Genomic DNA, 26,198 nt, shown 5'->3' with positions numbered 1-26,198 from the left:
TAGGCTCTATTAACCATAATAGGACCCGGCGCACCCTCTGCCAATGAGCTGTCCCTCGTTCGGGGGGTGGGGGGTGTTTCTCATTCTCCCAGGCGGTGCTGGATGTTAGAGAGCTGCGTCTGCCCCTTCCCTTGCTGTCCGGGTGCGGGCGGAGGCCAGACACGCGGGCTGAGGTGCTGCGGCAGAGACGCTGGAGTTCTCTCCGTGCGTGTGTTGCATTTTCTCAGCCGTTCCCGTGGTCGCTGGCGGAGCCACCTCTGACAGAGCTAGAAATGCTGCCTGAGCGGGCTCCCAAGTGCCAGGAGACGCGGGGTCCAGGAGTTCCTGGCTGCTAAGGCGGAGGGGGGGGGGGGGAGAGATTGCAGAAGCTTCTGGGCTTTCTCCAAACAGCGAGAGGCAAAACAGGCTGCGAAAGGGATCGGTGCCCGGCCTGCAGACAGGGGCTGTGGGGCCCAGGGGGTCGGTGTCCGGCCTGCAGACAGGGGCTGTGGGGACCAGGGGGTCGGTGCCCGGCCTGCAGACAGTGGCTTTGGGGGGCCCAGGGGGTCGGTGCCCGCCCTGCAGACAGGGGCTGTGGGGACCAGGGGGTCGGTGCCCAGCCCGCAGACAGGGGCTGTGGGGACCAGGGGGTCGGTGCCCGGCCTGCAGACAGGGGCTGTGGGGACTAGGGGGTCGGTGCCCGGCCCGCAGACAGTGGCTTTGGGGGCCCAGGGGGTCGGTGCCCGGCCTGCAGACAGTGGCTTTGGGGGGCCCAGGGGGTCGGTGCCCGGCCTGCAGACAGGGGCTTTGGGGACCAGGGGGTCGGTGCCCAGCCCGCAGACAGGGGCTGTGGGGACCAGGGGGTCGGTGCCCGGCCTGCAGACAGTGGCTTTGGGGGGCCCAGGGGGTCGGTGCCCAGCCTGCAGACAGGGGCTGTGGGGACTAGGGGGTCGGTGCCTGGCCCGCAGACAGTGGCTTTGGGGGCCCAGGGGGTCGGTGCCCGGCCTGCAGACAGTGGCTTTGGGGGGCCCAGGGGGTCGGTGCCCGGCCCGCAGACAGGGGCTGTGGGGACCAGGGGGTCGGTGCCCGGCCCGCAGACAGTGGCTTTGGGGGGCCCAGGGGGTCGGTGCCCGGCCCGCAGACAGGGGCTGTGGGGACTAGGGGGTCGGTGCCTGGCCCGCAGACAGTGGCTTTGGGGGCCCAGGGGGTCGGTGCCCGGCCTGCAGACAGTGGCTTTGGGGGGCCCAGGGGGTCGGTGCCCGGCCCGCAGACAGGGGCTGTGGGGACCAGGGGGTCGGTGCCCGGCCCGCAGACAGTGGCTTTGGGGGGCCCAGGGGGTCGGTGCCCGGCCCGCAGACAGGGGCTGTGGGGACCAGGGGGTCGGTGCCCGGCCCGCAGACAGGGGCTGTGGGGACCAGGGGGTCGGTGCCCGGCCTGCAGACAGGGCTTTGTGGCTCTGCAAAGGGGCAGACTTTGGGGGGATTCCCCCCTGCGTAGAAGGGGAGGTGCAGGGTGCTGCTTAGATTCTGGGTTTCCGAGGCCTGCAGCTCCTCACGCCGGGCGCGGGGGCTCTCCCACTGAACGGGTGCCAGAACTTGTGCGGGCCCCTCTGCACAGGGCTGAATTGCACCCTGCAGAGGCCTGTTTGTTTATTAGGAGCATTACGGTAGCACAGGGACACCCCGACTGAGAACAGAGCCCCAGTGTGGCAGCAGGTGCGGCACAGACCCGAGCCAGGATCAGGGCCCTCCGTGTGCTGGCCCCCGGTGGTGGCGGGGGGTGGCGGTGACGGCTGCTGGACTTCAGGGCTCGGTCATCCCTGCCCACGTGAGTCCGTCTGGCCCCGTCGGCAGCGCCTGAGGCGGGTTCGGGCTCAGGGTAACGGACCCCCAGGGCCAAGTTCCCCAGCGGTGATGAAGGTGAATGAGCCACGACTGGATGCCGGGGCCATGGAGGGCAGCAGAAAAGTTCGATCTCTGTAGCAGGCCCCCTGCCCGCAGGAGCCCACAGGAAGAGTCGTGCTGTGGTAGGCTGGCTGTGATCGCCCTGGCTGGGAAACCGGGGGAGGTGCCTTTGGCTGGGGCTCCCCGGGGAGCCCGTCCCCTGGCTTTTGACATCATGCCGCCGAGGGCTTGTCTGTCCTGGGCCTGGTGCCCCAGGAACCTCACCGGGCCTGGATTTCAAATCGTGAAATCGGCCACCTCCTCCCCGGAAATCGCACCGTAGGGAAATCTCACTGGGTGTCCTGCAGCATCTGTAAACAGAGCACGGCCTGGTCACTCAGCTCGGTGCATTTCCCAGCGTCTCGTGAGCTGGGCCTCCAGCCATGGGGCAGAGCCCTGCCTCGGTCCCAGGAGCCTGGTGAAGCCGTGAGATGCACGCTCTGTAACGGCGGCTCCCTGTCGCACAGGCGGTCTCCTGGTTGTGCGACGGGGAGCCTGTATGTAACGCTGTGTAACGCCACCGCTGGGACCGCCGACAATCGCACAAGAAACCGCGGCTTTCTGAAGGGCCTTCGATATATGAGCACAAAGGCAGGAGCCCGCAAACAGAGGGTGTCTGAGAGCATCAGGCATTTCCCGAGCCCGGGCACAGTGTCGAACACCCTGGCCGATGAAGCAGGGCACAACCTGCAGGACAGCAATGTGCATCCTGACGCCAGAGCTGCCCTACACCCGGCTGGCAGCCACAGACAGGCTTCTGACATCCCCCGCGTGAAACCACACCGCTCGTCCTGCTTGTCTGCAGAGCAGGCCCTGACAGCGGAATCGCGCTCCTCCGCACGGCTGCCGGGCCACGGCCGAAGGCTGACCCGGCGTCGCTCGAGGAAGTACGAAGGGGCGCCCAACAGTTTCTGAGTGGACGTGGGAGCTGCTGGTGTCCCACCTGAGCTGCTTAAAGGTGCTTGGAACCGGGGAGCATCGGGCTGCAGCAGCTGTTCCGCAGAACGTGGGCGTTGGACAAAACACCCGCAGACTGGTTACAGCAACGGGTCCGATGCTGAGTGGGGGTGGCCTACAGCTTGGAGGCTGTGTTGTCCAGTGGGCAGCGCACCAGGAGACTTGGGTTCTATTCCCAGCTCTGCCTGTGACCTTGGGCAAGTCCCTTCCCCCGCTCCGTGCCTCAGTTTCCCCTGTCTGCACAGATTTTGAGCTCCTTGGCGCAGGGACTGTGTCGTGCTGTGTTTGTGCAGCGCTTAGCAGAGTTAGGTCTCTTGGTTCTATGGTAATTAATAACAATTAGCTGCTCTGTAAAGCTGGCTCTAACGAGATGGTATTTTGCAAAGCCAGGCAGAGAGGTCCCTGGGGGTCAGGAATGCTTTAGCGCCGCCGTTATTTAGAGACTGGTTTTTTTCGGGGATGACGTTTTAAAGGCAAACCCCTTCCCAGCACCTGGTCCCCTTGGTTCTACCCGCCCCTCGCGGCATGAGCTGAGCTTAGAACAGGTCATACAGTCAACCTGCCATTGGCCGATGCTGCGGTAAAGCATGTTGCTAATTGGCAGTCTCCAGGAGGGACAATGTCCACCCCCCCGTGCAGCTAACAGCAATGTGCACGGCTGGGCCCATCACCGGAGCCAGGGATGCCATCGAGTGCTTTCCTGGCACCTTTGTAGTGCAGAACAGCCTGCGTGCGGCACGTCTGTGTCTGCATGGAGCTGGTGGTGGCCAAGCCCAAGGCCGGACCAGGAGTGACCCTGGTTAGCTCCTTGGAAGTGCTTTGTCTTCTCTCGGGACTGGGTACAAACACCCTCCTTTGCAGGGTGGACACAGCCCGGGTGTTGGGGCCCTGCCAGGGGCCATGGTCATGGGGCTGCCCAGGGTCACCTGTGCAAAGCTGGGACGTGATAGCCCGGGGTGCGGCCATGTCTGCCCCTGGGGCGACGGGCAGGGCTCTGCCGGCATTACTCGCGGTGTAATGCACGGGGCTTTCCCAGTAGTGTGCGCACTCCGCCTGTCGCGGGGCTAGGACCCCATAGCCCCGGTGCCCGGGTGTGGAGACGGGGACCAGCGAAGGGGAATGGGGGCAGAGACTTGCCAAAGGCACCGTGGGCCCTGGGTCACGGCCCGGTGCCCCACCTGCCAGCCCACGCTGGCTCCGGGTAGCGTGTGGCACAAGGGACTCGTCTGGCTAAACTAGCTGGTTGCTAAGCTTCCTCCCGGGGGCTCTCCGAGATACCCGGGGAGGTAGGGCAGGGTCCGGGGCAGCAGTGGGGTAGGGTCACCCCCCGGGCTCTCCGAGATACCCGGGGAGGTAGGGCAGGGTCCGGGGCAGCAGTGGGGTAGGGTCACCCCCCGGGCTCTCCGAGATACCCGGGGAGGTAGGGCAGGGTCCGGGGCAGCAGTGGGGTAGGGTCACCCCCCGGGCTCTCCGAGATACCCGGGGAGGTAGGGCAGGGTCCGGGGCAGCAGTGGGGTAGGGTCACCGCCCGGGCTCTCCGAGATACCCGGGGAGGTAGGGCAGGGTCCGGGGCAGCAGTGGGGTAGGGTCACCCCCCGGGCTCTCCGAGATACCCGGGGAGGTAGGGCAGGGTCCGGGGCAGCAGTGGGGTAGGGTCACCCCCCGGGCTCTCCGAGATACCCGGGGAGGTAGGGCAGGGTCCGGGGCAGCAGTGGGGTAGGGTCACCGCCCGGGCTCTCCGAGATACCCGGGGAGGTAGGGCAGGGTCCGGGGCAGCAGTGGGGTAGGGTCACCCCCCGGGCTCTCCGAGATACCCGGGGAGGTAGGGCAGGGTCCGGGGCAGCAGTGGGGTAGGGTCACCGCCCGGGCTCTCCGAGATACCCGGGGAGGTAGGGCAGGGTCCGGGGCAGCAGTGGGGTAGGGTCACCCCCCGGGCTCTCCGAGATACCCGGGGAGGTAGGGCAGGGTCCGGGGCAGCAGTGGGGTAGGGTCACCCCCCGGGCTCTCCGAGATACCCGGGGAGGTAGGGCAGGGTCCGGGGCAGCAGTGGGGTAGGGTCACCCCCCGGGCTCTCCGAGATACCCGGGGAGGTAGGGCAGGGTCCGGGGCAGCAGTGGGGTAGGGTCACCCCCCGGGCTCTCCGAGATACCCGGGGAGGTAGGGCAGGGTCCGGGGCAGCAGTGGGGTAGGGTCACCGCCCGGGCTCTCCGAGATACCCGGGGAGGTAGGGCAGGGTCCGGGGCAGCAGTGGGGTAGGGTCACCCCCCGGGCTCTCCGAGATACCCGGGGAGGTAGGGCAGGGTCCGGGGCAGCAGTGGGGTAGGGTCACCCCCCGGGCTCTCCGAGATACCCGGGGAGGTAGGGCAGGGTCCGGGGCAGCAGTGGGGTAGGGTCACCCCCCGGGCTCTCCGAGATACCCGGGGAGGTAGGGCAGGGTCCGGGGCAGCAGTGGGGTAGGGTCACCCCCTGGGCTCTCCGAGATACCCGGGGAGGTAGGGCAGGGTCCGGGGCAGCAGTGGGGTAGGGTCACCCCCGGGCTCTCCGAGATACCCGGGGAGGTAGGGCAGGGTCCGGGGCAGCAGTGGGGTAGGGTCACCCCCTGGGCTCTCCGAGATACCCGGGGAGGTAGGGCAGGGTCCGGGGCAGCAGTGGGGTAGGGTCACCCCCTGGGCTCTCCGAGATACCCGGGGAGGTAGGGCAGGGTCCGGGGCAGCAGTGGGGTAGGGTCACCCCCCGGCAGAAGGCCGACGAGCTGCTTACATGGACACCCTCAGATGATGAGCCCGTGCGAACCCTGCAGTAACCCAGAGCCCGTCAGCGACCCTGGCACCTCCAGCCCTCCAGCAAAGCAGGCGCCAGCGTGTCCCCTTCGCGCCCCCCTTCCCCAGCGTATGCTGAGCCCCCACCCAGCTCGCAACAGCCGTGTGCTTGGGCGGGCCGGGGAGCCAGCCGCTGGTGTGCTCTGAAACCACGGCCAGGCCAGGCGACTCGGGGGCTGCAGAGCAAGGCCGTTAGCAGCTGTGGTGCGGGCACTGCCACCCCCATGTGGGAGGGACTCCCAGGGCGTCTGGCTGGGTGCAGCACACAAGCCCCCGGTGCCAGCGTCTGGTTCCAGCACAGGCTGGGGAGGTGCAGCCAGAAGGGGCCGGCTGGGGGTCTGAACTTCCACCTGCTCCTGCGGCTCGGGGGGGTTGGATCCGGGCGCCAGTTCTGGCCCGTTTCCTCGCAGTGTCATTGCTGCCTGGCCCTGACCCGGAGCTGGGCCCAGACACCTGCACCTGCCTTGCTGGCGGCCGGCAGCGGGAGCAGCATGCCAAGCACAATGCTGCGTGTCGCACGCTGCCTTTGCACGGGTGTCGCTGCCCCCCAGAGGGCCTGGATCCCCGTTGCCCTGCACTTCCAGGCTGTCATTCCCACGGCCGGCGGCCGGCTCCGTCCGGGTGGAGCTAATGGCGAGGGGTGTGCGCAGTGCAGCTCAGGGTTCCCCACCCAGGCAGGCGGCGATGGGAGAGGCCCCCAGAGCCTGGCGGGAGCCCCAGTTTATTCTTTCAGCCACTGCTGGGCTGTGGGTTTTGCTTCGTGTATCGGCTCCATTCCTGGCTGTGGCTTCTCCTCCCTGGGCCAGCAGGGCCCCCCCCATCCTCTAGGGATCGGCAAACACTGGGGCAGAGGCTGGGATGGCTGTGGGGTTCAAGTTCCTGGGCTGGGGCACAGGGTCTCAGCAGTGTGGGTCAAACCCCAGCATCTGGGCCAGTGCCTAGGGGCTTGTTCGCAGCACCTGGGGGGAGCCGGAGCCCAGGGGCACCCGGCTGCTGCTGTGAGGACAGCACGTCATGGGGTTGGTTTCTCTTTCCCCTTGAATCACCTTCACGCTCAGTTTATCTCTCGAATCGAGATGATTATTATTACATGTAGTAGAATCATAGACTATCAGGGTTGGAAGGGACCTCAGGAAGTATCTAGTCCCATCCCCTGCTCAAAGCAGGACCAGTCCCCAGACAGATTTTTACCCCAGTTCCCTAAATGGCCCCCTCAAGGATTGAACTCACAACCCTGGGTTTAGCGGGCAATGCTCAAACCACTGAGCTATCCCTCCCCCCGACTGTAACACACACAGACCCCGACCGAGATCAAGGCCCCGTCGCGCCGGGCGCTGTACAGACCCCAGCCGTGTCTGCACAGCACCCCACACAACAAGGGCCCAATCTAAGTTGGGATCCTTATGTGCTACCATATTACTAATAATATATCTCCCCTGAAAATATTTGCCCCCTTCTGTTTTGTCTCACCTCCAGCCAGTCTCCCCAGGTTGGCTGATGGCCAGTGAGGCCGCGAGCAGCAGCGGAAGGGGGAGCTCGGGTCCCACTAGCTGGACGCTCTCGTTTAGCCCATCGCGGTGGTTTGGGTTTGCACCGGCTGGTGGGGGAGGGGCGCTCCAGCGCAGCTGCCAGCTGTGGGGAGACTAGTGGGGTTGGTGGGGCTGGTTCTCGGTGACCCTCAGGCCCCTTTGTGCATCTCTGGGGTGGCATAAAGGGGCCTTAACGTGGCTGGGGACGGCCCTGGCATTCCCCTCCCTGGCAGGTGTGGAGCTGGCGTAAGGGCCCTGCTCCCAGCCCTGGCAGGCCGAGGGTGGATCAGGGCATGGCCAGGAGCTGGGGGCATGTGCACGGTGCCTATTCACCCCTCCCTGTGGGGCACGCAGCAGGAGGTAAGACAGCTCTGAGGCTGCTCTCATTGACCCCAGGGCAGGCGCGGGGGGAACTTTCACAAGGGAAGGAATTGGTGCTAGACAGGGCAGGGGCCTTGTGTTAGAAGCATTAGTCAGGGTCTGGGCAGCGCCTGGCATGATGGGGCCCTGATCTTGGCCGGGGTCTGGGCAGCGCCCGGCGCGACGGGGCCCTGATCTTGGCCGGGGTCTGGGCAGCACCCGGCGCGACGGGGCCCTGATCTTGGCCGGGGTCTGGGCAGCGCCCGGCACGACGGGGCCCTGATCTTGGCCGGGGTCTGGGCAGCGCCCGGCGCGACGGGGCCCTGATCTTGGCCGGGGTCTGGGCAGCGCCCGGCACGACGGGGCCCTGATCTTGGCTGGGGTCTGGGCAGCGCCCGGCGCGACGGGGCCCTGATCTTGGTTGGGGTCTGGGCAGCGCCCGGCGCGACGGGGCCCTGATCTTGGCTGGGGTCTGGGCAGCACCCGGCGCGACGGGGCCCTGATCTTGGCTGGGGTCTGTGCAGCGCCCGGCATGACAGGGCCTTGATCTCGGTCGGGGTCTGGGCAGCCCTGGCCATGGGGCCCAAGTTCAGCCAGGGCCTTTGACAGGCTCTTTCCCGGTCATTTGCCGGTGGGTTTGGCTGGTCAGATCCGTGCCACAAGCCACACGTGGATAGAAGCTGGAACGTGTCTTCACACTCAGTGGTGGGGAGCAGTCTAGATGCGTGGGGATGGGGGTGGGGGCGGCTCTGGGAGCCCTGCAGGGGCTGGGAAGACGCGTCTCACCGGACGTGCGCTGACCCTTTCCCCTGCTTCCCACTGGGGCCAGCACCAGGGAACGGCCCCGAGCAGACGTCTCAAAACCTCCAACAAGAAACAGGCTGAGGCAGGGCAAAGGGTCGATCGGTCCCATCCTGGCCCGGCCCTGCCGCCTCTGGGGCATGGGCACCTCCAGCTAGTGCCACCAGCCCCACGCGCCAGGTGGCAGGCAGGGCAGTGGGCGGGCGGAGCTGAGCTTCCAGGGGCTCCCAGCACAAAGGCCCAGGGCAGCTGGCCTGGGAAGGACAAATCAGCTTGGTTTGAAGCCTCATTCGAAAGGCCGCCCAGCCGGCTAGCTTGAGACGAACAGCACCCGCTGCTGAGCCGCCGGCATCACGCCCGCCGTGGGGCTGGCAGGGGAAATCTCCATGCCAGGCACTAACCAGCCCCGCCCCCACGTACCTTGGCAAACCAGCCCCAGTCCCGTGCCAAAGGGATGTGCCAGCGGCAGTCAGCGCCGGCTGTCTGGCTCTGTGCACCCCTCCAGGTTCGGGGGGCAGGACCAGACAACCCCCCCCCCCCAGTTCAGGTGCATGAAAGCTGGCTCTGCAGCCCGCAGCAGCATGAACGTGTGCGTTTCCTGAGCGGCCAAGGGGCTGGGAGTGGGGTCTAGTGACTTAGAGAAGGGAGGGGCTAAGGGTCAGGACTCCTGGGTTCTCTCCCTGGCTCTGGGGAGGAGTACTCGCTAGTGGGAACAGGAACAGGAGTCAGAACGTGTGGGTTCTCTTCCCAGCCCTGACCTTGGGTGAATCACTTAACCTTGCCCTGTGCCTCAGTTTCCCCATGCCAAGTGGAGTTGACAATGTCTCTGGGCCCTTGGGGAGCGCTGTGAGCCCCTGGGATGGGAGGGACGAGGGGTTAGCTCCAGCCCAGCTCTCTGAGCCGCAGTCACCCCCCAAACAGGCTGGATAAGGGGGAACAAAGGCAGCACCTGTTCCCCATGAGCAGCTGGAACGACAGTAATTAGAGCTAGTGCGTTAATTGCCAAGTACGGCACAGTGCAGCCTTGCCAGTGAAATTGGCCCTGGCTCGGCTGCGTGCCCCAGAACGGCGCGTTCCCCAGTATCGACCGGGCCCCCGGCAGGGGGCGGGGACCAGCTGGGGGGTGAGCCGATTGCAGGCAGCGGGGTCCGAGGTGAAAGCCCCGCGCTGGGTGGCAGACTCCCGGGCGCTGGTCCCACGTGGGGCTGCTCAGGAATTCTGCCCCTTCGGCTGCTCTCGTTGGCCAAGCCTGGCGACTCCACCACAGCCCCGTTCACCACCCTCCCGTCTCAGTCGGCATTTGGCTGGCTTCAGCTTGCAGCCCTGGGGTGTGTGTGCCCTGTAGGATCCTGGGGCGTTCTCTGACCCCGCTCAGCTGATCAGCTCCCGGGGGCTCGAAGGCAGGGGCTGGCGTGGAGCGGCGCTTGCTGTCACAGGAGTGCTCGAGAGAGACCGGCTGGGCCCAGAGCTCGGTAGCAGACCAGGCCCCCAGCATCCCCAGCAGAACGCACGGTGCCTCTTTCCTGGCTGTCCCGGCTGGTCATTACATCAGCCCCGCAGCTCCCAGGTGGTCACCTCCCCATGAGCTCTCAGCGTGCACTGCGTTTTCACTAGCGACACGTGCAGTCACACGCCGTCAGCACGCACGAACCTTCGTGCAAAACTGATCTCTAGCTCCTCACGGCTTAACTTACACCGCTGGGCCATTGCTTCCTTCCCCATCCCTCGGAGCCCCCCCAGTAACTGAGAGGGACAGTGGTAACGAGCGCAGATTAGTCACCGATGATTGGAGTAATGCACGGGCAGCGAGGCCATTGATTTTCTGTGTTCCTAGAATCCCCTTCCCTGATCGATGAGATACCGGCCGCTTGCTGCAGTGCTTCCAGCGGGGGCCTCTTCCCCCAGCTCCTGGCGCTAGGAATGCTCCAGCGCTTCGCTCCCACCGTTTGCGCTGGTCACACTTGACTAACTGCAGCTGTGCCCGGCCCAGTACAGAGATGAGAGACGCCCGCAGTGCGGTTCCTAGGGGGTCAGGCAGATGGGCCCCGGGGACCCCCTTGTCTGACCTGTATAGCGCCGGCCCCGCATTCGCCCCCCATTGACCTAGAGCACAACTCCCAGCCTGGATGTAAAGACTGGCTAGTGCCGGAGAATCCTGCACCCCCTTGGGAGCTGTCCCACTTGTTAGTCACCTGCCTCTTGAAAACTGGCACCTGCTCCCGGCCTGAGTTATCTGGCCCATTCCCTGCTCCACAGCAGAGCCAGTCCCACATATTCCCCCCGCAGGTCTTAGAGCCACAAAGGGACATAATGCCTGAATCCCAGGGTTAGGCCCCCCCGTCCGCACCAAAGTGTTCTCAGTAACAGCTCCCTTCGCACTGGGCATGCAAGGTGCTGGCCGCCCAGCTCCCCCTGCGGGCGGTGCAGATGGGCGGGGAGGGGGGGGGGGCTGTCTCATGCCCAGGGTGGGGACGGTGGCTGCCTAACCTCTAGCCCAGCGGTTGGGGCGCTCCCCAGGATGGGGGAGACCCCAGTTCAGTTCCCCCGTCTGCCTGATGAGCCCTGACTCCCAGCCCCACTGGCTGTAACTCACTGGTCCCAGCAGCACAGTGGGGGCCCTGACCACAGCCGGGCTCTCTCGCCATGGGAGCAATGCACGTATCACACCCCGCCCCATGGTTAGTGGTTGGCTTGTGCTCTCTGGGTCCTGTCCCTCCGCCTGCTGCCGGGCAGGGCAGGGCAGGGCAGGTGCCCCCACCTTGGCAGCTGTCTGACCATCAGAGCAGTACCAGGCAGTGGCCAGCAGGTGGCAGCAATGGCTCAGTGGAACACTGGTGGGTTTTTTCCCCTTTCTTCCATGTCTGTGGGTTTTGGTGCCAGGACTGGGATGTGGGGGGGACCCCCGGTCCCCAGGGCTGGTACGGCAGCAGGGCCAGCGTCGCCCAGAGAGCACCCACAGCGTCATTCGGGCAGCCGCCTCGGAGACAAATCACTGGGACGTCCGAACCATTTTATCCGGGACAGTTACCCCAAAAAAGGGAGGATCCCGGGACACCCTGTGAAGGTGTCATTGCTCCCATCCAGAGACAGAACCCAGGAGTCCTGGCGCCCCCCTCCCCCCGCTCTAACCACCAGACTCCCCTCCCCGAGCCGGGGAGAGAACCCAGGAGTCCTGGCCCCCAGTGCCCCCCCCCCCACTCTAACCACCAGACTCCCCTCCCAGAGCTGGGGAGAGAACCCAGGAGTCCTGGCCCCCACTACCCCCCCCCGCTTTAACCACCAGACTCCCCTCCCCTCCCAGAGCTAGGGGTAGGACCCAGGAGTCCTGGCCGCCAGCCCTTGGCTATAACCAGAGCCCCGCTTGCCTCCCAGCTCAAGCTCCCATTCTGGATTTGTGCTGCAGGCACCTGTGTGTTTCCTCCAGGCCGAGGGCTCCTCACCCAGCTCCATGCAGAGCCCATGGCCGCATGGCGGGTCCCGGCCTCACCACTGCCCCTTTCCCAGGCTCCTGCCCCGGAAGCTGCTGCCCAGCTCCTGGTGTGAGCTCGCTGACATCACCGGCTTTCTCATAGCAACAGGCTGTGATGTCACGGGGGGGAAGGGGAGCTGGGGCAGAAGAGCCACTTGTCCCAGCGGGAATCTCCCCATCCTGGGGATGAAGAGTGTCCGGTAGGTTGAGAGCCCACGGAAGAACCTCCCCCAACCCCTCTGCACGAAGAGCTCACCCTCTAAACCCTGGGGGGTGGGACTATTATGTGTATTATGGTAGCACCTCTCCAGCTGGGAGAAGGGGGCCAGTGGAGGGATGCAGAGAAGGGAGCCGGCGGAGCGATGGAGAGAGAAGGGAGCCGGTGGAGGGATGCAGAGAAGGGAGCCGGTGGAGGGATGCAGAGAGAAGGGAGCCGGTGGAGGGATGCAGAGAAGGGAGCCGGTGGAGGGATGCAGAGAGAAGGGAGCTGGTGGAGGGATGCAGAGAGAAGGGGGCCGGTGGAGGGATGCAGAGAAGGGGGCCGGTGGAGGGATGCAGAGAGAAGGGGGCCGGCGGAGGGATGCAGAGAGAAGGGGGCCGGCAGAGGGATGCAGAGAAGGGAGCCGGAGGAGGGATGCAGAGAGAAGGGAGCTGGTGGAGGGATGCAGAGAAGGGAGCCGGTGGCGGGATGCAGAGAGAAGGGGGCCGGCGGAGGGATGCAGAGAAGGGGGCCGGTGGAGGGATGCAGAGAAGGGGGCCGGCGGAGGGATGCAGAGGAGGGAGACGGCAGAGGGATGCAGAGAAGGGAGCCGGTGGAGGGATGCAGAGAAGGGAGCTGGCGGAGGGATGCAGAGGAGGGAGACGGCAGAGGGATGCAGAGAAGGGAGCCGGTGGAGGGATGCAGAGAAGGGGGCCGGCGGAGGGATGCAGAGAAGGGGGCCGGTGGAGGGATGCAGAGAAGGGAGCCGGTGGAGGGATGCAGAGGAGGGAGACGGCAGAGGGATGCAGAGAAGGGAGCCGGTGGAGGGATGCAGAGAAGGGAGCTGGCGGAGGGATGCAGAGAAGGGGGCCGGTGGAGGGATGCAGAGAAGGGGAGACATGGTCAAAGCAGCGGGCTGGGAGAATGGCCTTTGGAGCTGCGCTCGGCTCGGAGCTGAGTGGGGCAGGACTGGATCTGCCAGGGCACAGCGAAGGCTGCTGCAGAACTGAGCTGATCAGAGCCTGGGCCAGAGTTTTACCTTCTCTGCCGGAAGTTGGGAGTGGACGCCAGCATGGATGGCTTGGTAACTGCCCTGGTCTGTTCATTCCCTCTGAAGCCTCTGGCACTGGCCCTGTCAGGCAGGCCCTGGGCTAGCGGGACCGTTGCTCTGCCCGGGGGGCCGTTCCTATGTTCTGTGTGGAGGGGTGGGAAAGGCCGGATCGGCGCGCGGTCACCAGGGCAGAATGGGTAAGAGCTGGAGCCTGGCTGGCAGACGTAGGGAGGGGCGAGTTGAAGGTGACGCCCAGGTGACAGGCAGGTGCTGGCGCTGTCCTGGTGACTGAGAAAGGGCAGAGCAGGGTCTTGGGGGAGACGAGGAGCTGGCGGCTGGACATCCAGGAGGGATGCCGCAGGGCGGGGCTGAGATTTGCCTTTGGCCAGGTCTGGAGTAGAGGGGGAGCCAGCCGGGAAGGAACTGCGACAGAAGTTAGCTGTGTTTGCGTTGGCAGGGCCTGAGGAAAGTCTAGGGCACGTAAGGAACTGCCCCTTAGCACTGATCTGGGAGACTCCCGGGGACGGGCGAAGGGCAAACAGAGCGCCTAGCACAGGCCCCGGGCACGATAGAGCGGTCGGCCTGACTCCGAGAGCTGGAAAGATACTGGACCAAATGACAGGTTGTTAGTCTCTAAGGTGCTACGAGTACTCCTGTTCTTTTTGTGGACCAAGTGATTAAACAGTCAGTCTGCCGGCACCTGGAGGAGAGCGGGGTTAGAAGGAATAGCCAGCACGGCTTTGTCAAGGACAAACCTGCCAAACCGCCCCCATTTCCTCCTTCGACAGGGCTCCTGGCCTAGTGGGGCTGGGGCGACGCTGAGAGAGCTGCCTTTTCCTCGGGCTTTTGACAGGCCCACCTGATGTCCCTTGAGCAAAGCCGGGGAATGGGGCTAGATGCAGTGGCTGTAAAGGGGGGACAACTGGCTGAGCGAGCGAATGCCCAGTGTAGTTCTCAATGGGGTGCTGTCAGACTGGGGGGCATTTCCAGGGGGATCCCGCAGGGGTCAGCTCTGGAACTAGGCGGTGTTATGAACTGGGGCTGTTCTTACTGTGGTCTTTGAATGCTGAGCGGGGAGTGTTGGCTGGGAAGGCAGGGGAGTGTGGCTAGGATGGTCTGCATTGGGGGATGGGAGACTGACCGAGGGAATACCTGAGCATGGAACATGAGAACCCAGGAAGGGGTTAGAGGCCAGGTGACACCTTTGCCCGGGAAACTGAACAAAGGCTGTGGGAGGGGTCGCTGAAGGGGGAGTTTCAGGGGCTGGCTGGTGGAATGGCTGGGAGGCAGACGGGGCTCTGACTCCCCAAGGGGCTGGGGTGCCCTGGGACCCCAAAATGGACCTAACTAAGGGGGGATCCTGTTGTCTGTGCTTGCAAGACCTGTCTTGGACTGTGTTCCTGTCGTCTAAATAAACCTTCTTCTTTACTGGCTGGCTGAGAGTCATGGTGAATCGCAGGACGCCGGGGGTGCAGGGCCTTGTGTCCTCCCACTCTCTGGGACAGTCGGTGTATTCATTAACGACGTGGGTAACGGAGTGGAGAGTGGGCTTGTAAAATGTGCCAGTGACACCCGGGGGGAGGGGCTGGGAGCACTTGGGAGGCAGGTTTAGGATTCAAAACGACCATGACCAATTGGAGAGTTGGTCTGAGATCAACAAACTGAAATTCAGTAAAGACCAGTGCAGAGTGCTGCTCTTGGGAAGGGTGTGACGTTATTGACATGAACTGTGATCGTGTAGATCATTGTGGCAACCAAGGTCCTGTAGTTGCACCAAATCTTGTACAAAGAAGGCCCCGTAAGGTGTCTATGGAGAGGTTATGACTTGCTGGTTAGGATGATGCTGTCTCTGTGTGTGTGTCATTTGTGCAGTTGAAGTTAGGAATATTGGCTCTGTACTTGTATCTCAATGTGCTTTGACTCTAAGTAGCCTCAGTGAAGCATTTGGTCGGCTTCTTGAGAAGGGGCTATTCTCAGGAAGTGCCCAATAAAGAAACACTTAACGGATGATGAATTTTGGGAGACGCCAATCCACATCTGAGCTTTCCTGGGAACTTTCAAACTAACATGGAAACAATGGCGTCGGCCTGTAAACTGAGTCATTCATGGACATGTGACTTGCCCATGTGATTCCAGACTCCATCTTGCTGCTGTGATTTTCCACAGGAGAACCAAGGGGTTTCCACCCACAAGAGAAAAAATATAAAAGGCCTAGAAACCCTCCATCTTGTCTTCAATCCTGCTTCTGACCTCTGGAGGAACCTTGCTGAAAACTGAAGCTCTGAACAAAGGACTGAATGACCCATCCCAGCTGGGGATGTTCCAGAGACTTGATTTGAACCTGCAGTTTATTCCATCACTGCTACAAGCCTGAACCAAGAACTTTGCCATTTCTGTGTGTCATTGATTCCATGTAACCAATTCTAGCTCTCATCCAGATCTCTTTCCTTTTATGAATAAACCTTTAGATTTTAGATTCTAAAGGATTGGCAACAGCATGATTGGTGGGTAAGATCTGATTTGTATATTGACCTGGTCTGCGGCTTGGTCCTTTGGGATCAGGAGAACCTTTTTCTTTTACTGGGTATTGGTTTTCATAACCATCTGTCCCCATAACGAGTGGCACTGGTGGTGATACTGGGAAACTGGAGTGTCTGAGGGAATTGCTGGTGTGACTTGTGGTTAGCCAGTGGGGTGAGACTGAAGTCCTCTCTATCTGGCTGGTTTGGTGCCTTAGAGGTTGAACCACTAGCCTGGGGCTGTACCTGCCCTGTTCTCAGCAATATGTCCTGAATTGACACTCTCCGTTGGGTCCCACCAAAGGCAGCATCGTTACAGTCACAGGACGCCTTTGTTTCCATGTTAGTTTAAGGTTCCCAGGAAAGCTCAGATGTGGGTTGGTGTCTCCCAAAGTCCATCGTCCGTTAAGTGTTTCTTGACTGGGCACTTCCTGAGAATAGCCCCGTCTCAAGAAGCCGACCAGATGCTTCACTGAGGCTACTTAGGCCGTGGTTACACTGGAAACGTCAAAGCACTGCTGCAGGAGCGCTCCCGCCGCAGCCCTTTGAAGTGCGTGTGGCCGCTCTCTCCCAGCACTGCAGGTACTCCACCTCCCCGGGGGATTAGCTCCCAGCGCTGGGGCACGGTTTCCACGGGCGCGTTACAGCGCTGGCACTCGCTGGGCTCGGGGGGGGGTTTCACACCCGAGCGAGAAAGTTGCAGTGCTGTCAAGCGCCGGTGTAGCCATAGCCCTAGAATCAAACACGTTGAGACACAAGTACAGAGCCAATATTCCTAACTGCAACTGCACAAATGACACACACACAGAGACAGCATCATCCTAACCAGCAAGTCAGAACCTCACGGGGCCTCCTTTGTACGAGATTTGGTGCAACTACAGGACCTTGGTTGCCACAATGATCTACACGATCACAGCTCTTGTCAATAACGTCACGAAGGGAAAACCCAAAGGCACAAGCCCCGCGTGGGGACTGCCAGGCTGGGCGCAGGCCGTGCTGCAAAGGGGCAGAGGGTCACCGGGGGTCACAAGCTGAATGTGAGCCCACCGTGTGCTGCCGCTGCCAAAGGGGCTCGGATCAGCCCGGGGCGCAGTAACAGGCCGGGAGTGGCGGATGTGAGACGCGGGAGGTGACTGTCCCGCTCGGGACGGCCCCAGCAGGAGCCCGGTGTCCCGTTCTGGCCAGCTGGGGAGAGCCCGGAGGAGAGCGGCCAGACTGAGCGAAGGTTCAGCCAACCTGCGCTGCGAGGAACGTTACAAACCCGGGGCCTGTTTGCGCCGGAGAGAAGCCTGAGGGGCCCTGAGAACCGGCCTCCCACGCGCAGGGCTGGGGGAGGGGTTGTTCTCCACGCCCACCGGGGCAGGACGAGGGGCAGGGGCTGTATCCGCAGCAGGGGGGGTTAGGTCCGGTATCAGGAATCCCAGGGTAGCTGAGCTCTGCAATAGGGTCCCCAGGGCGGCTGGGGCATCCCCGTCTGTCACGGAGGGTTTAAGGGCGGCTGGACAAACCCCTGCCAGGGCTGGTCTGGGTTGCTGGATCCTGCCTCAGCGGCGGGGGCTGGACTAGGCGACCCCTCGGTCCCTCTGAGCCCCACATGTTGATGACTGTCCTCGGTGGGGCGTCAGCGGAGAGCTGGGGTTTGAACTGGGCTGCGGGTGCGCTCGCCCGGAGACCCGGGGCAGAGGGAGAAGAGCAGGGGACGGAGGCCCCAGGACGCTGGAGGGGCTGAGCAGGACCCTCCAAGGGACATGCTGCCCGAGCAAGGAGCGTTTCCAGAGGAGCGTGGCTGGCGGGCCGGGGGGAGGGGCCAGGCTGGCTCTGACCTGTAGCTAGAAGAGGTCGTCAGAGACGGGCAGAGCAGTGTCTGTGGCATGCATGGGGCTGGGCTGGCGCTGGGGAGGGGCTGGGCTGGCACTGGGGAGGGGCTGGGGAGGGGCTCGGCTGGCACTGGGGAGGGGCTCGGCTGGCACTGGAGAGGGACTGGGGAGGGGCTAGGCAGGCAGTGGGGAGGGGCTAGTCAGGCACTGGGGAGGGGCTGGGGAGGGTCCGGGCAGGCACTGGGGAGGGGCTCGGCTGGCACTGGAGAGGGGCTGGCACTGGGGAGGGACTGGGGAGGGGCTAGGCAGGCAGTGGGGAGGGGCTGGTGCTGGGGAGGCGCTGGAGAGGGGCCGGGCAGGCACTGGGGAGGGACTGGGCTGGCGCTGGGGAGAGGCCAGGCAGGCATGGGGAGGGGCTAGGCTGGCAGTGCCTGTGACCAGCCCATGCAGTGGGCTAGGAGGCCCTAGGGAGAGGCCCGTGGGGCCGAGACTGGAGCAGGTCTGTCCTGCGGGAGAACAGGGGCTGGGGTCCCGGGGGAGGCGGAGAGCAGACATTGTACTGAGCACGGCATGGACACAGCCCCTGCCCCAAAGAGCTCACCGTCTAAACAGACAAGGGGTGCGAGGAGAAACTGAGGCACCGAGTGGGGCAGGGACTTGGCCAAGGTCATCCTGCAGAGCTGGGGCCAGAAGGCAGGTGTCCCCCGTCAGCAGGGGCCAGGGCTCCTGCCCCGGAGCAGGCTGGGCTCTAACCAAGGGGAGGGCTTTTACCCCACCCCTGGGGAAACTGAGGCACGGGGGAGCAAAGGGCTCTCCCGAGGGCTCGGAGGGAATCCGTGGCTGAGCTGGGAACTGAAGCTGGATTCCCTCGGCTCCTAGCCCTGCCCCTTACCCACAATCCCAGCCCGGGTGCCTGCCCCTGAGTGGCTGTGGCTGTTTGTGCTGGGAGGGGAAGTCGGGAATGGCCCAGCCCCTCTCTCCCCGGCTGAGGGTCCGAGCGCCGGCTCTGCTCGGCTCTGGGGCTTGGTGGAGCCTGGCCAGGCTTTCCTGTTCCTGCTGCGCTCGGAGAGCGGAAGGAGGGTGAAGCCGCGGGCTCGGCAGGGCTGGAGGAACCTGCCCTCCCCGCTGGCTGGCTGGCTGGCTGGGAAGGGTGACTGACGGGGGGGGCCTTTCGGGGGCACCTCCTATCCCCAGATCCGGGGGCACCCACCGCCCGAGACCCCCCCTGCACGACACTTCCAGAGCCCAGGAGTAGCCGAGTTGCTAGAAACTTTGGCAGCCATTTGCTTCCCAGAGCAGCAGCTGCCCCCCCCGGGCCAGCGTGGCACCAGGAGGGCACTGCCAGGGGCTGGCAGAGCCGCGGCACACGCCAGAGGGGCCGCAGGGCAGCACGCTGACAGCCGGACCGTGTCCCTGCCCCGAGCGCACCGGCAGGCGCCTGGCGAAGGCACCCTGCCCTGGCACTGTCCGGGTGTCTCTGACCTGCCAGCACCACTCGGGCACTACTACCCTCCTCTGCCCAGCCTGCAGCCCTGCGAGACCTGGAGCTTGGCGGATCCATGGCGCAGGAGAGGAAGAGGAGAAGCTTGCCCCGGATCCCCGAGCTGGAGTTGCTGAGCAGACAGGACGACGAGACGTTTCTGCCCAGCTCGCCCGGTGCCTCTGGCAGCCCCCGCTCCCAGCCCAAGTCGGGCTCGGCCTCCAGGCCCCCCCACTCCCCCGTCTTCTTCCCCGGCAACTCGCCCACCTTCCTGACCAGGCTGCGGGTGAACAGGAGCATTCAGGAGCATCACCGCAAGCTCAAGGGCTGGTAAGCAGCGGGCACCCGGCTGTGAACCCTCCCCTGCCAGCCCGGGGGCCAGGGCCCCAGCACGGCCTCCTGCCGTCGCAGTTTCACCCCCCCAGGCCTGGGCACAGCACGCACACAGCGAGGTACCCCCAGGCCCGGGAGAGCAGAGCGGGGCAGCCCGGGCACCGGCAGGGAGAGCCCCCGGTACAATGCCCGGCCCTGCCCGCTAGGGACGCCCAGGGCTGGGTCTCCAGCGCCCCTCTGCCAAGGCTGGGTGATTGGTGCGGCTGGACCGAATGCACCGCAGTCCCCACCCCACTGTAGGGCATGGATCTGCACCCAGAGCGGGGAGGGGGGGTCCCCACTGCAGCTTCCCCCCATGGTCTAGTGTTTAGGCTGGGATGGGGGGGCTGGGAGCCAGGACTCCTGGGTTCTTGCCCTGGCCAGGAAGCGCTGTGTGATAATATCAGCCGAAGGCCCCTGTGATGTCTGGCAGAGTGAGCGCAGTACCCCCGGTGGGTCTGCAGGGCAACTGGGATGGGGTTTAGGGCTTTGTCGTCCCGTCAGCCACTCCCAGCGCTTTGCTAACTTCCATGAAGCCTCTATGCCCAGTGGGGTGGGGCATCATCCCCTGTTCCCAGATTGTGGGGAAACTGAGGCACTCGCTCCAGGTCACACAGTAAGTGATAGAACAGAGATGGACCCCAAGAATCCTGACTCCTGTTCCCCGCACTGTAATCCCTACACCCCACTTCTATTGCCAGTTCCAGGAGTCCTGGTTCCCAGGCCTCCCGGCTCTACCCACTGGACCCCACTCCCCTCCCAGAGCTGGGGAAAGAACCCAGGAGTCCTGGCTCCCAGCCCCCTGCTCTAACCACTAATCCCCACTCCCCTCCCAGAGCTGGGGAAAGAACCCAGGAGTCCTGGCTCCCAGCCCCCCCTGCTCTAACCACTAATCCCCACTCTCCTCCCAGAGCTGAGGAAAGAACCCAGGAGTCCTGGCTCCCAGCCCCCCCTGCTCTAACCACCAGCCCCCACTCCCCTCCGAGAGCTGAGGAGAGAACCGAGGAGTCCTGGCTCCCAGCCCCCCCTGCTCTAACCACTAGACCCCACTCCCCTCCCAGAGCTGAGGAGAGAACCCAGGAGTCCTGGCTCCCAGCCCCCCCTGCTCTAACCACCAGCCCCCACTCCCCTCCCAGAGCTGAGGAGAGAACCCAGGAGTCCTGGCTCCCAGCCCCCTGCTCTAACCCACTAGCTCCCACTCCCCTCCCAGAGCTGAGGAGAGAACCCAGGAGTCCTGGCTCCCAGCCCCCCTGCTCTAACCACCAGCCCCCACTCCCCTCCCAGAGCTGGGGAGAGAACCCAGGAGTCCTGGCTCCCAGCCCCCTGCTCTAACCACTAATCCCCACTCTCCTCCCAGAGCTGAGGAAAGAACCCAGGAGTCCTGGCTCCCAGCCCCCTGCTCTAACCACTAGCCCCCACTCCCCTCCCAGAGCTGGGGAGAGAACCCAGGAGTCCTGGCGTGCATCCTCCATGCCCCCAGCTCTAAGCACTAGCGTCCATTCATCTCCCACTAAGACATTGCCTGTCTGGCACTGCGGAGCCCTGCCCCGTGGCTCTGGGTGCAGACAGGCCCTGCTCCATGCAGGAGGGCATCCAGCTCCGCTGCCCTCGCCCCTTTGCCTGCCCCCCCCATGGCACAGAGTCAGTTCCTGTTGCTCAGGGGCCGGAAAATCCCCAGCACCTGGAGCTGGGGGCAGGCCCGGCTGGAAGCCACATGAAAGGGCTTTGGGGGCAGAGGAGCGGTCTGGGGAGAACCTGGAGAGGTGCACTCTGCCCCCTCCTTTGCCAGGCCCTGCTGGGCTGTCCTGTTCCGTGCCTCAGTTTCCCCTCCTGCCCTGGGCCAGCGAGCTCCCTGTCTCGTTGTGCAGCCCCTGGCATTGCTCTCGGTTGGCACTGCCCTCGCGGGTGTCCCTGCTGTGCTGTAGCAGCCGGTCTGGACCTCTTCCGGCCCCGCCGGCGCTAGGGCTGACCCGCCGGCGCTAGGGCTGACCCGCCGGCTCTGGTCAGCAGTGCCCGTGCTGCTCCAGATGTGCAGCTGCTGTGGCCAGTGTGGGCGGGGAGGGGAGGGGGGCAGGGGAGGAAAACACGACTCGGGGGCCCTTGGGGTGGGTCTCGTGCTGTAAAAGGGCTGCTGGAGAGGGCGTCAGCTCAGAGCTGCTGAGCAATGTGTAAACAAGGGGGGGGGGCTGTGCCGTGGGAGGCCTGGCCCCCTTCCATCGGGGCCTGGGCTGGGCCCTGCGCTGGGCCTGGGAGAACAGCCGAGAGAAGTGGGGCCCGGGGAGCACAGAGACAGCAGGGTGGGCCAGGGCTGTGACTCGGACTCCTGGGTTCTGTCCCTGCCCTGCAGGTCCCCTCCTTGCTGTGCGCCTCACTTTCCCCTCCCTCCTTATATAGATCGTGAGCTGTGCAGTGCCCGGCGCGAGCGCGGCCCTGATCTCGGGGGGGCAGGGTCTGTGCAGCGCCCGGCGCGAGCGGGGCCCTGATCTTGGGGGGCAGGGTCTGTGCAGCGCCGGCACAACAGGGCCAATTGTACCCCATGGTGTGTGTGGGGGGAAGGGGTGGAAAAAGGGGCGGGGGAGGACTGTGCCTCCGGATGCTAGTTGCTCTAAAGCCCCTTCCGTGCTTCTCTAAAGATGAGACTCCAGCGATAACAACTAACCACTAAAGCCTCCAGACCAGCCTGACGGTCAGGTGGCCCGAGAAGAACCCGGCTGGAAACAGGAGATTCTCGGGGGGAAGGGCTGGATCCAAGTTAGATGGGCCACTGGTCTGGCCCGAGGCGGGCGGGGATCCGGGCCCATTGGTCTGGCCCGGTGCGGGCGGGGATCCGGGCGCATTGGTCTGGCCCGGTGCGGGCGGGGATCCGGGCCCATTGGTCTGGCCCGGTGCGGGCGGGGATCCGGGCCCACTGGTCTGGCCCGGTGCAGGCGGGGATCCGGGCGCATTGGTCTGGCCCGGTGCGGGCGGGGATCCGGGCCCATTGGTCTGGCCCGAGGCGGGCGGGGATCCGGGCCCATTGGTCTGGCCCGGGGCGGGCGGGGATCCGGGCCCATTGGTCTGGCCCGAGGCGGGCGGGGATCCGGGCCCATTGGTCTGGCCCGGGGCGGGCGGGGATCCGGGCCCATTGGTCTGGCCCGGGGCGGGCGGGGATCCGGGCCCATTGGTCTGGCCCGGGGCGGGCGGGGATCCGGGCCCATTGGTCTGGCCCGAGGTGGGCGGGGATCCGGGCCCATTGGTCTGGCCCGGTGCGGGTGGGGATCCAGGCCCCCAGCTCTGGAGTGGTCCCAGCTCCTTGTGTCCCAGGACGGCGGCTTTGTGGGATCAGCCCCGGCTCTGTCTGCGTCTGGCCCCTCTATAAATATCTCCCTGCGCCCGCCCCAGGGCCGGGCAGGGGAACTGAGAGTGGCGTGACTGCTCCGGAGAGTGACTCCTGCTTCCTGCCGCTGCCGCCGGCTCCTCACGAGAGGCTGGCGGGCCCCGATCCTGGGGCTGCCTGGGCGCTCCCTGCCCCCCACTCCCTCTCTCTGTGGTTGGAGGCGGCTGGGCTGTCACCGACTGGGGGTTTCTCGGTATCGGCCCCGGCTGGATTCCCTCGCTCGGCTCCCTGCTGTAGGGGGCAGGGGGGGCAGGCTTGGCACCGCTCCTGCTGCCCCCTTCCCCCGGCGGCTGCCCATCCCCCCACCCGGGTGCTGCTTTGGGTCCTGGCTCCCCCCCCCACCCCCGGGAACACCATGTCCCCGGCCACTGGCTTATCACCGCGGTGGATGGCACAGGAAACTAGCGCAGGCTGATTGGGGTTGATAAGGAGCAGGGGAAGCTGGGTTGGGCCAGGCAGCCCTGCAGGGGGCGCTCTGCAGCCCAGTTGCACCGCAGAGCCGGCTGCTGGGGGCAGAAAAGCCGCGTTGCCCCCAGACCCTGGGGCTGGGTGTCCAGCGGGGCCCAGAAAGGGTTAGAAGCAAACGCGCCTCGTCCTGCCGCTGGAACTTCCCGCGGTCTCGGGGCTGCCGGGGGAGCTGTGGGGTCTGAGCCACTGGTGCTCTCTGGGGGGCACCGGGCAGGGCCTGCTGGGGAGCGCGGGCCGGGGGGAGGCAAGACATGGTTTTCGGAACCATTTTCAACAGCAAACAGTGTTTCCCCGAACGGCAAAATCTCTGGGGAGGGCTGCCAAAACGGTGCTAAAGCGGGCGCGGGGGGGGGTCCAGCCTCCCTCCTTTTCTGTCTTGGCTGCTAGGAAATGGGGGTGTGTGTGAAAACCAGCATTCTCCCCCCACCCCCGTTTTTGTTTTTTTAAATCCAAAACATTTTCAAAGGGAATTGGGGAAATTCAGGTTGTTTCTCCCCGGCTTTCCCAAGCTCCCCCCAAAGAACAACGCCCATCCCCCCTTCGCGTCGTCCGAGCGGGTTCAGTGACCCCCTGCTGGGGAGTGGGGGGTGGCCCCATGGGCACAGTTCGCATTGCATTGCTGGAGCAGGGAGGTTAACCCGGCCTGAGACCCCGGCACTGGCCCGGGCCGGAAACCAACTCATGAGTGGATTTGTCTCGGGTTTATAGATCGGGCAGGATGTGGGGGGGCCGACAGGCCTGAGCATGGGCCCTGGGCTGCACAGCCAGGCTCTTCTCGCAGTCAGTGGGGCAAGGGGGGAGTCCTGTGGGGGCCAAGCTATATAACAACCTACTGCTGCTGGCGGCTGAGGGAGCTGCGCCTTCCGCTCAAGGCAGCAGGTTAAAATCCCCGCCAGGGGGCCCAAGGGCTTGGCATTAACCCTCAAATTGCTGAGATAATCTCAGCTCCCCTGGTTGGGGGGAGAGAAAGGGGTTTGCAGGGTGGGGTGGTCCAGCCCCCTTTCTCCCCAGCACACAGACAGGGACGTGGGCTGGGGCGATAGTGGCAGGCAGGGGTAGGATCTCGTGGTTGGAGCAGGAGGGGCTGGGAGCCAGGACTCCTGGGTTCTCTCCCCAGCTCTGGGAGGGGGAGGCTGGGGGCCATTCCGGGCTGGATGTCCAGAGCCTGACCCCCGCGTAACCCCCACACCTCCTGGGGGTGGTGCGCTGAGATTAGTGAGTCCACTACAGCCTGAGCTAAGGGCCAGGTGGCCTTTAGCTCATGCACTCAGCTCCCAAGGCCCCAGGTTTGATCCTGCCCGCCAACGCCCGGGGTCTGTGGGGGTTACACCGGCTGCTGGTGTCCCCTTCCCTGGCCCAAACCCACTGCATTGCTGAGCTGCCCCACAAGAGGGCAGTGTGACCCTGCCCCCCTGGATTCTCTGCAGGGGATCTCAGAGCAGTCCCCCACGCCACCCTGCAGTCTGGTATGGGGTCAGTAAGGGGGAGCCGTTTTGGCTGCAGGCGACCGGCTGTCTCTCTATCCAAGGAACCGCCAGCCTTGTGTCCCACCCTCTGCATCAGTCGGGGCCTTAGTGGCCGAGCCGGGAAAGAACCCAGGAGTCCTGGCTGTCAGGCCCCTGCTTTAACCACTAGCCCCCACTCCCCAGTCGGTCCCAATGCTTCAGAGGTGTGGATTGCTCCAGCTTTGGGCCTGGGGGAGGGGCCCCGGCCGGATGGGAGGCAGGGACCCTGGCTGGGGGCCGCATGGCCTGTAACTGACCCGGTCGCCTCTGTCTCTCTTCCAGGTAAGTACAGACCCTTCCCCAGGCCCGAGGGGAAGAATCCTGGGGCTGTTTCTATCTGAGTCCTTGGCACCAGGCTGACGAAGCGGGTCCGTGTCCCGTTGCTCCGTCCCTAAGCTCCGCCCGGCCCCTCTGAAGGGGGTTGGAGGTGGGATCCGGGTGCAGCGCGACCGTTGGGGGAAACGTAGCCTGCCCCATTTGGGGCCTTATCCCCCGTGTCCTTCCTGGCCAGTGTGCAGCCTAAGGTTCCCAGTGCACGCAGGGCTCTCCTCACTTCCTGTCTTAAAGTGCCGTGCAACGTTACCGTGGCCGTTGGGATCTGTTGCGCCCCACCCAGAAGTGGCTGCACCTTGGGGCGAGGTTAATGATTCTTCTCAAGAGATGGAGGCCGGTGCTGGCAGGGCGCGGTGCTTGGTGGGTGGAGCTGGGTTACGTTCTTGGTGCTGCCACTGACTCCGTGTGTGACCATGGGCAAGTCTCTGGACTTCTCTCTCCCCTGCCGGACGGGGGTGGGGGGTGGTTATCCTTCCGCTGCTTGGGTGGGGGGCTCTTTGGGGCAGGGACTGGCTCTCGCCTCAGTCTGGGCAGCGCCGGGCACAGCGTGGGGCCCCCAATCTCGGCCAGGCTCTGGGCAGCGCCAGGCACAGCGGGAGGCCCTCAATCTCGGCCGGAGTCTGGGCAGCGCCGGGCACAGCAGGGGGTCCCGATCTCGGCCAGGGTCTGGGCAATCTCTGTTGGGGCTGCTGAACGCTACCATAATGCTAATAATTTATCCCCTTAGCATTAGCCAGGGCCTGGGGGTTGATTTCCAGCACAGCAGCATTTCCCCAGAGCCTGCTTTCCCCCAGGTTCCCCTTCACTTCCTGTCCTAAACTGCTGTGGGTTGTTCTACAGTTGGCGAGTTCTGCCCCAGAAGTGGCTGCATTTCAGGGGTGGGCAGATTCCCCCGGGAGCATTGGGGGCTGATTTTCACTAGTCCCAGGCTACAAGCAAGGCAGCAGTGAAGCGATTCATGTCAGGCCACCGGGTGTCAGGGCTGGGGTGAGGCCAGGGGAGTCCCTGGCTCTGGGAGCTGGCCCCACTGAGAGCCTGGGGCAGACAGGGGCAGTCTCAGCAGTGCTGGCAGGGGGCCAGACCTGGGGGGCCAGATCCAGCCTCCCTTGAAATCAGTGCAGAGATCGAGGGGGTGGGATCACAGAGCGGAGCAGTCACTGGGCGAAGAGGGTGTCCCAGCTGCCCCGGGACAGATCCCCCAGCTGGGGTCAGTCGGCCGCC

General features: G+C 64.7%; 2 protein-coding genes across 2 annotated transcripts in view; both read left to right on the top strand.

Moving 5' to 3' along the window:
- LOC128828093 (cAMP-specific 3',5'-cyclic phosphodiesterase 4A-like) overlaps positions 1 to 15,525 on the top strand; it is a 56,444-nt gene extending 40,919 nt beyond the window's left edge. Inside the window, exon 2 of the mRNA XM_054012454.1 lies at positions 15,274 to 15,525. Coding sequence (XP_053868429.1) covers positions 15,274 to 15,313 — 40 coding nt within the window. The 3' untranslated portion in view covers positions 15,314 to 15,525. The remainder of the gene's footprint in view (positions 1 to 15,273) is intronic.
- Positions 1 to 26,198, top strand: part of LOC128828092 (cAMP-specific 3',5'-cyclic phosphodiesterase 4B-like) — a 148,999-nt gene that overhangs the window by 70,878 nt on the left and 51,923 nt on the right.

This window comes from Malaclemys terrapin, chromosome 23 (assembly GCF_027887155.1).
Source record: "Malaclemys terrapin pileata isolate rMalTer1 chromosome 23, rMalTer1.hap1, whole genome shotgun sequence".
Lineage (NCBI taxonomy): Eukaryota > Metazoa > Chordata > Testudines > Emydidae > Malaclemys > Malaclemys terrapin.
Note: the sequence above shows the minus strand (reverse complement) of the source record. Positions and strands in the feature narration are given on the sequence as shown.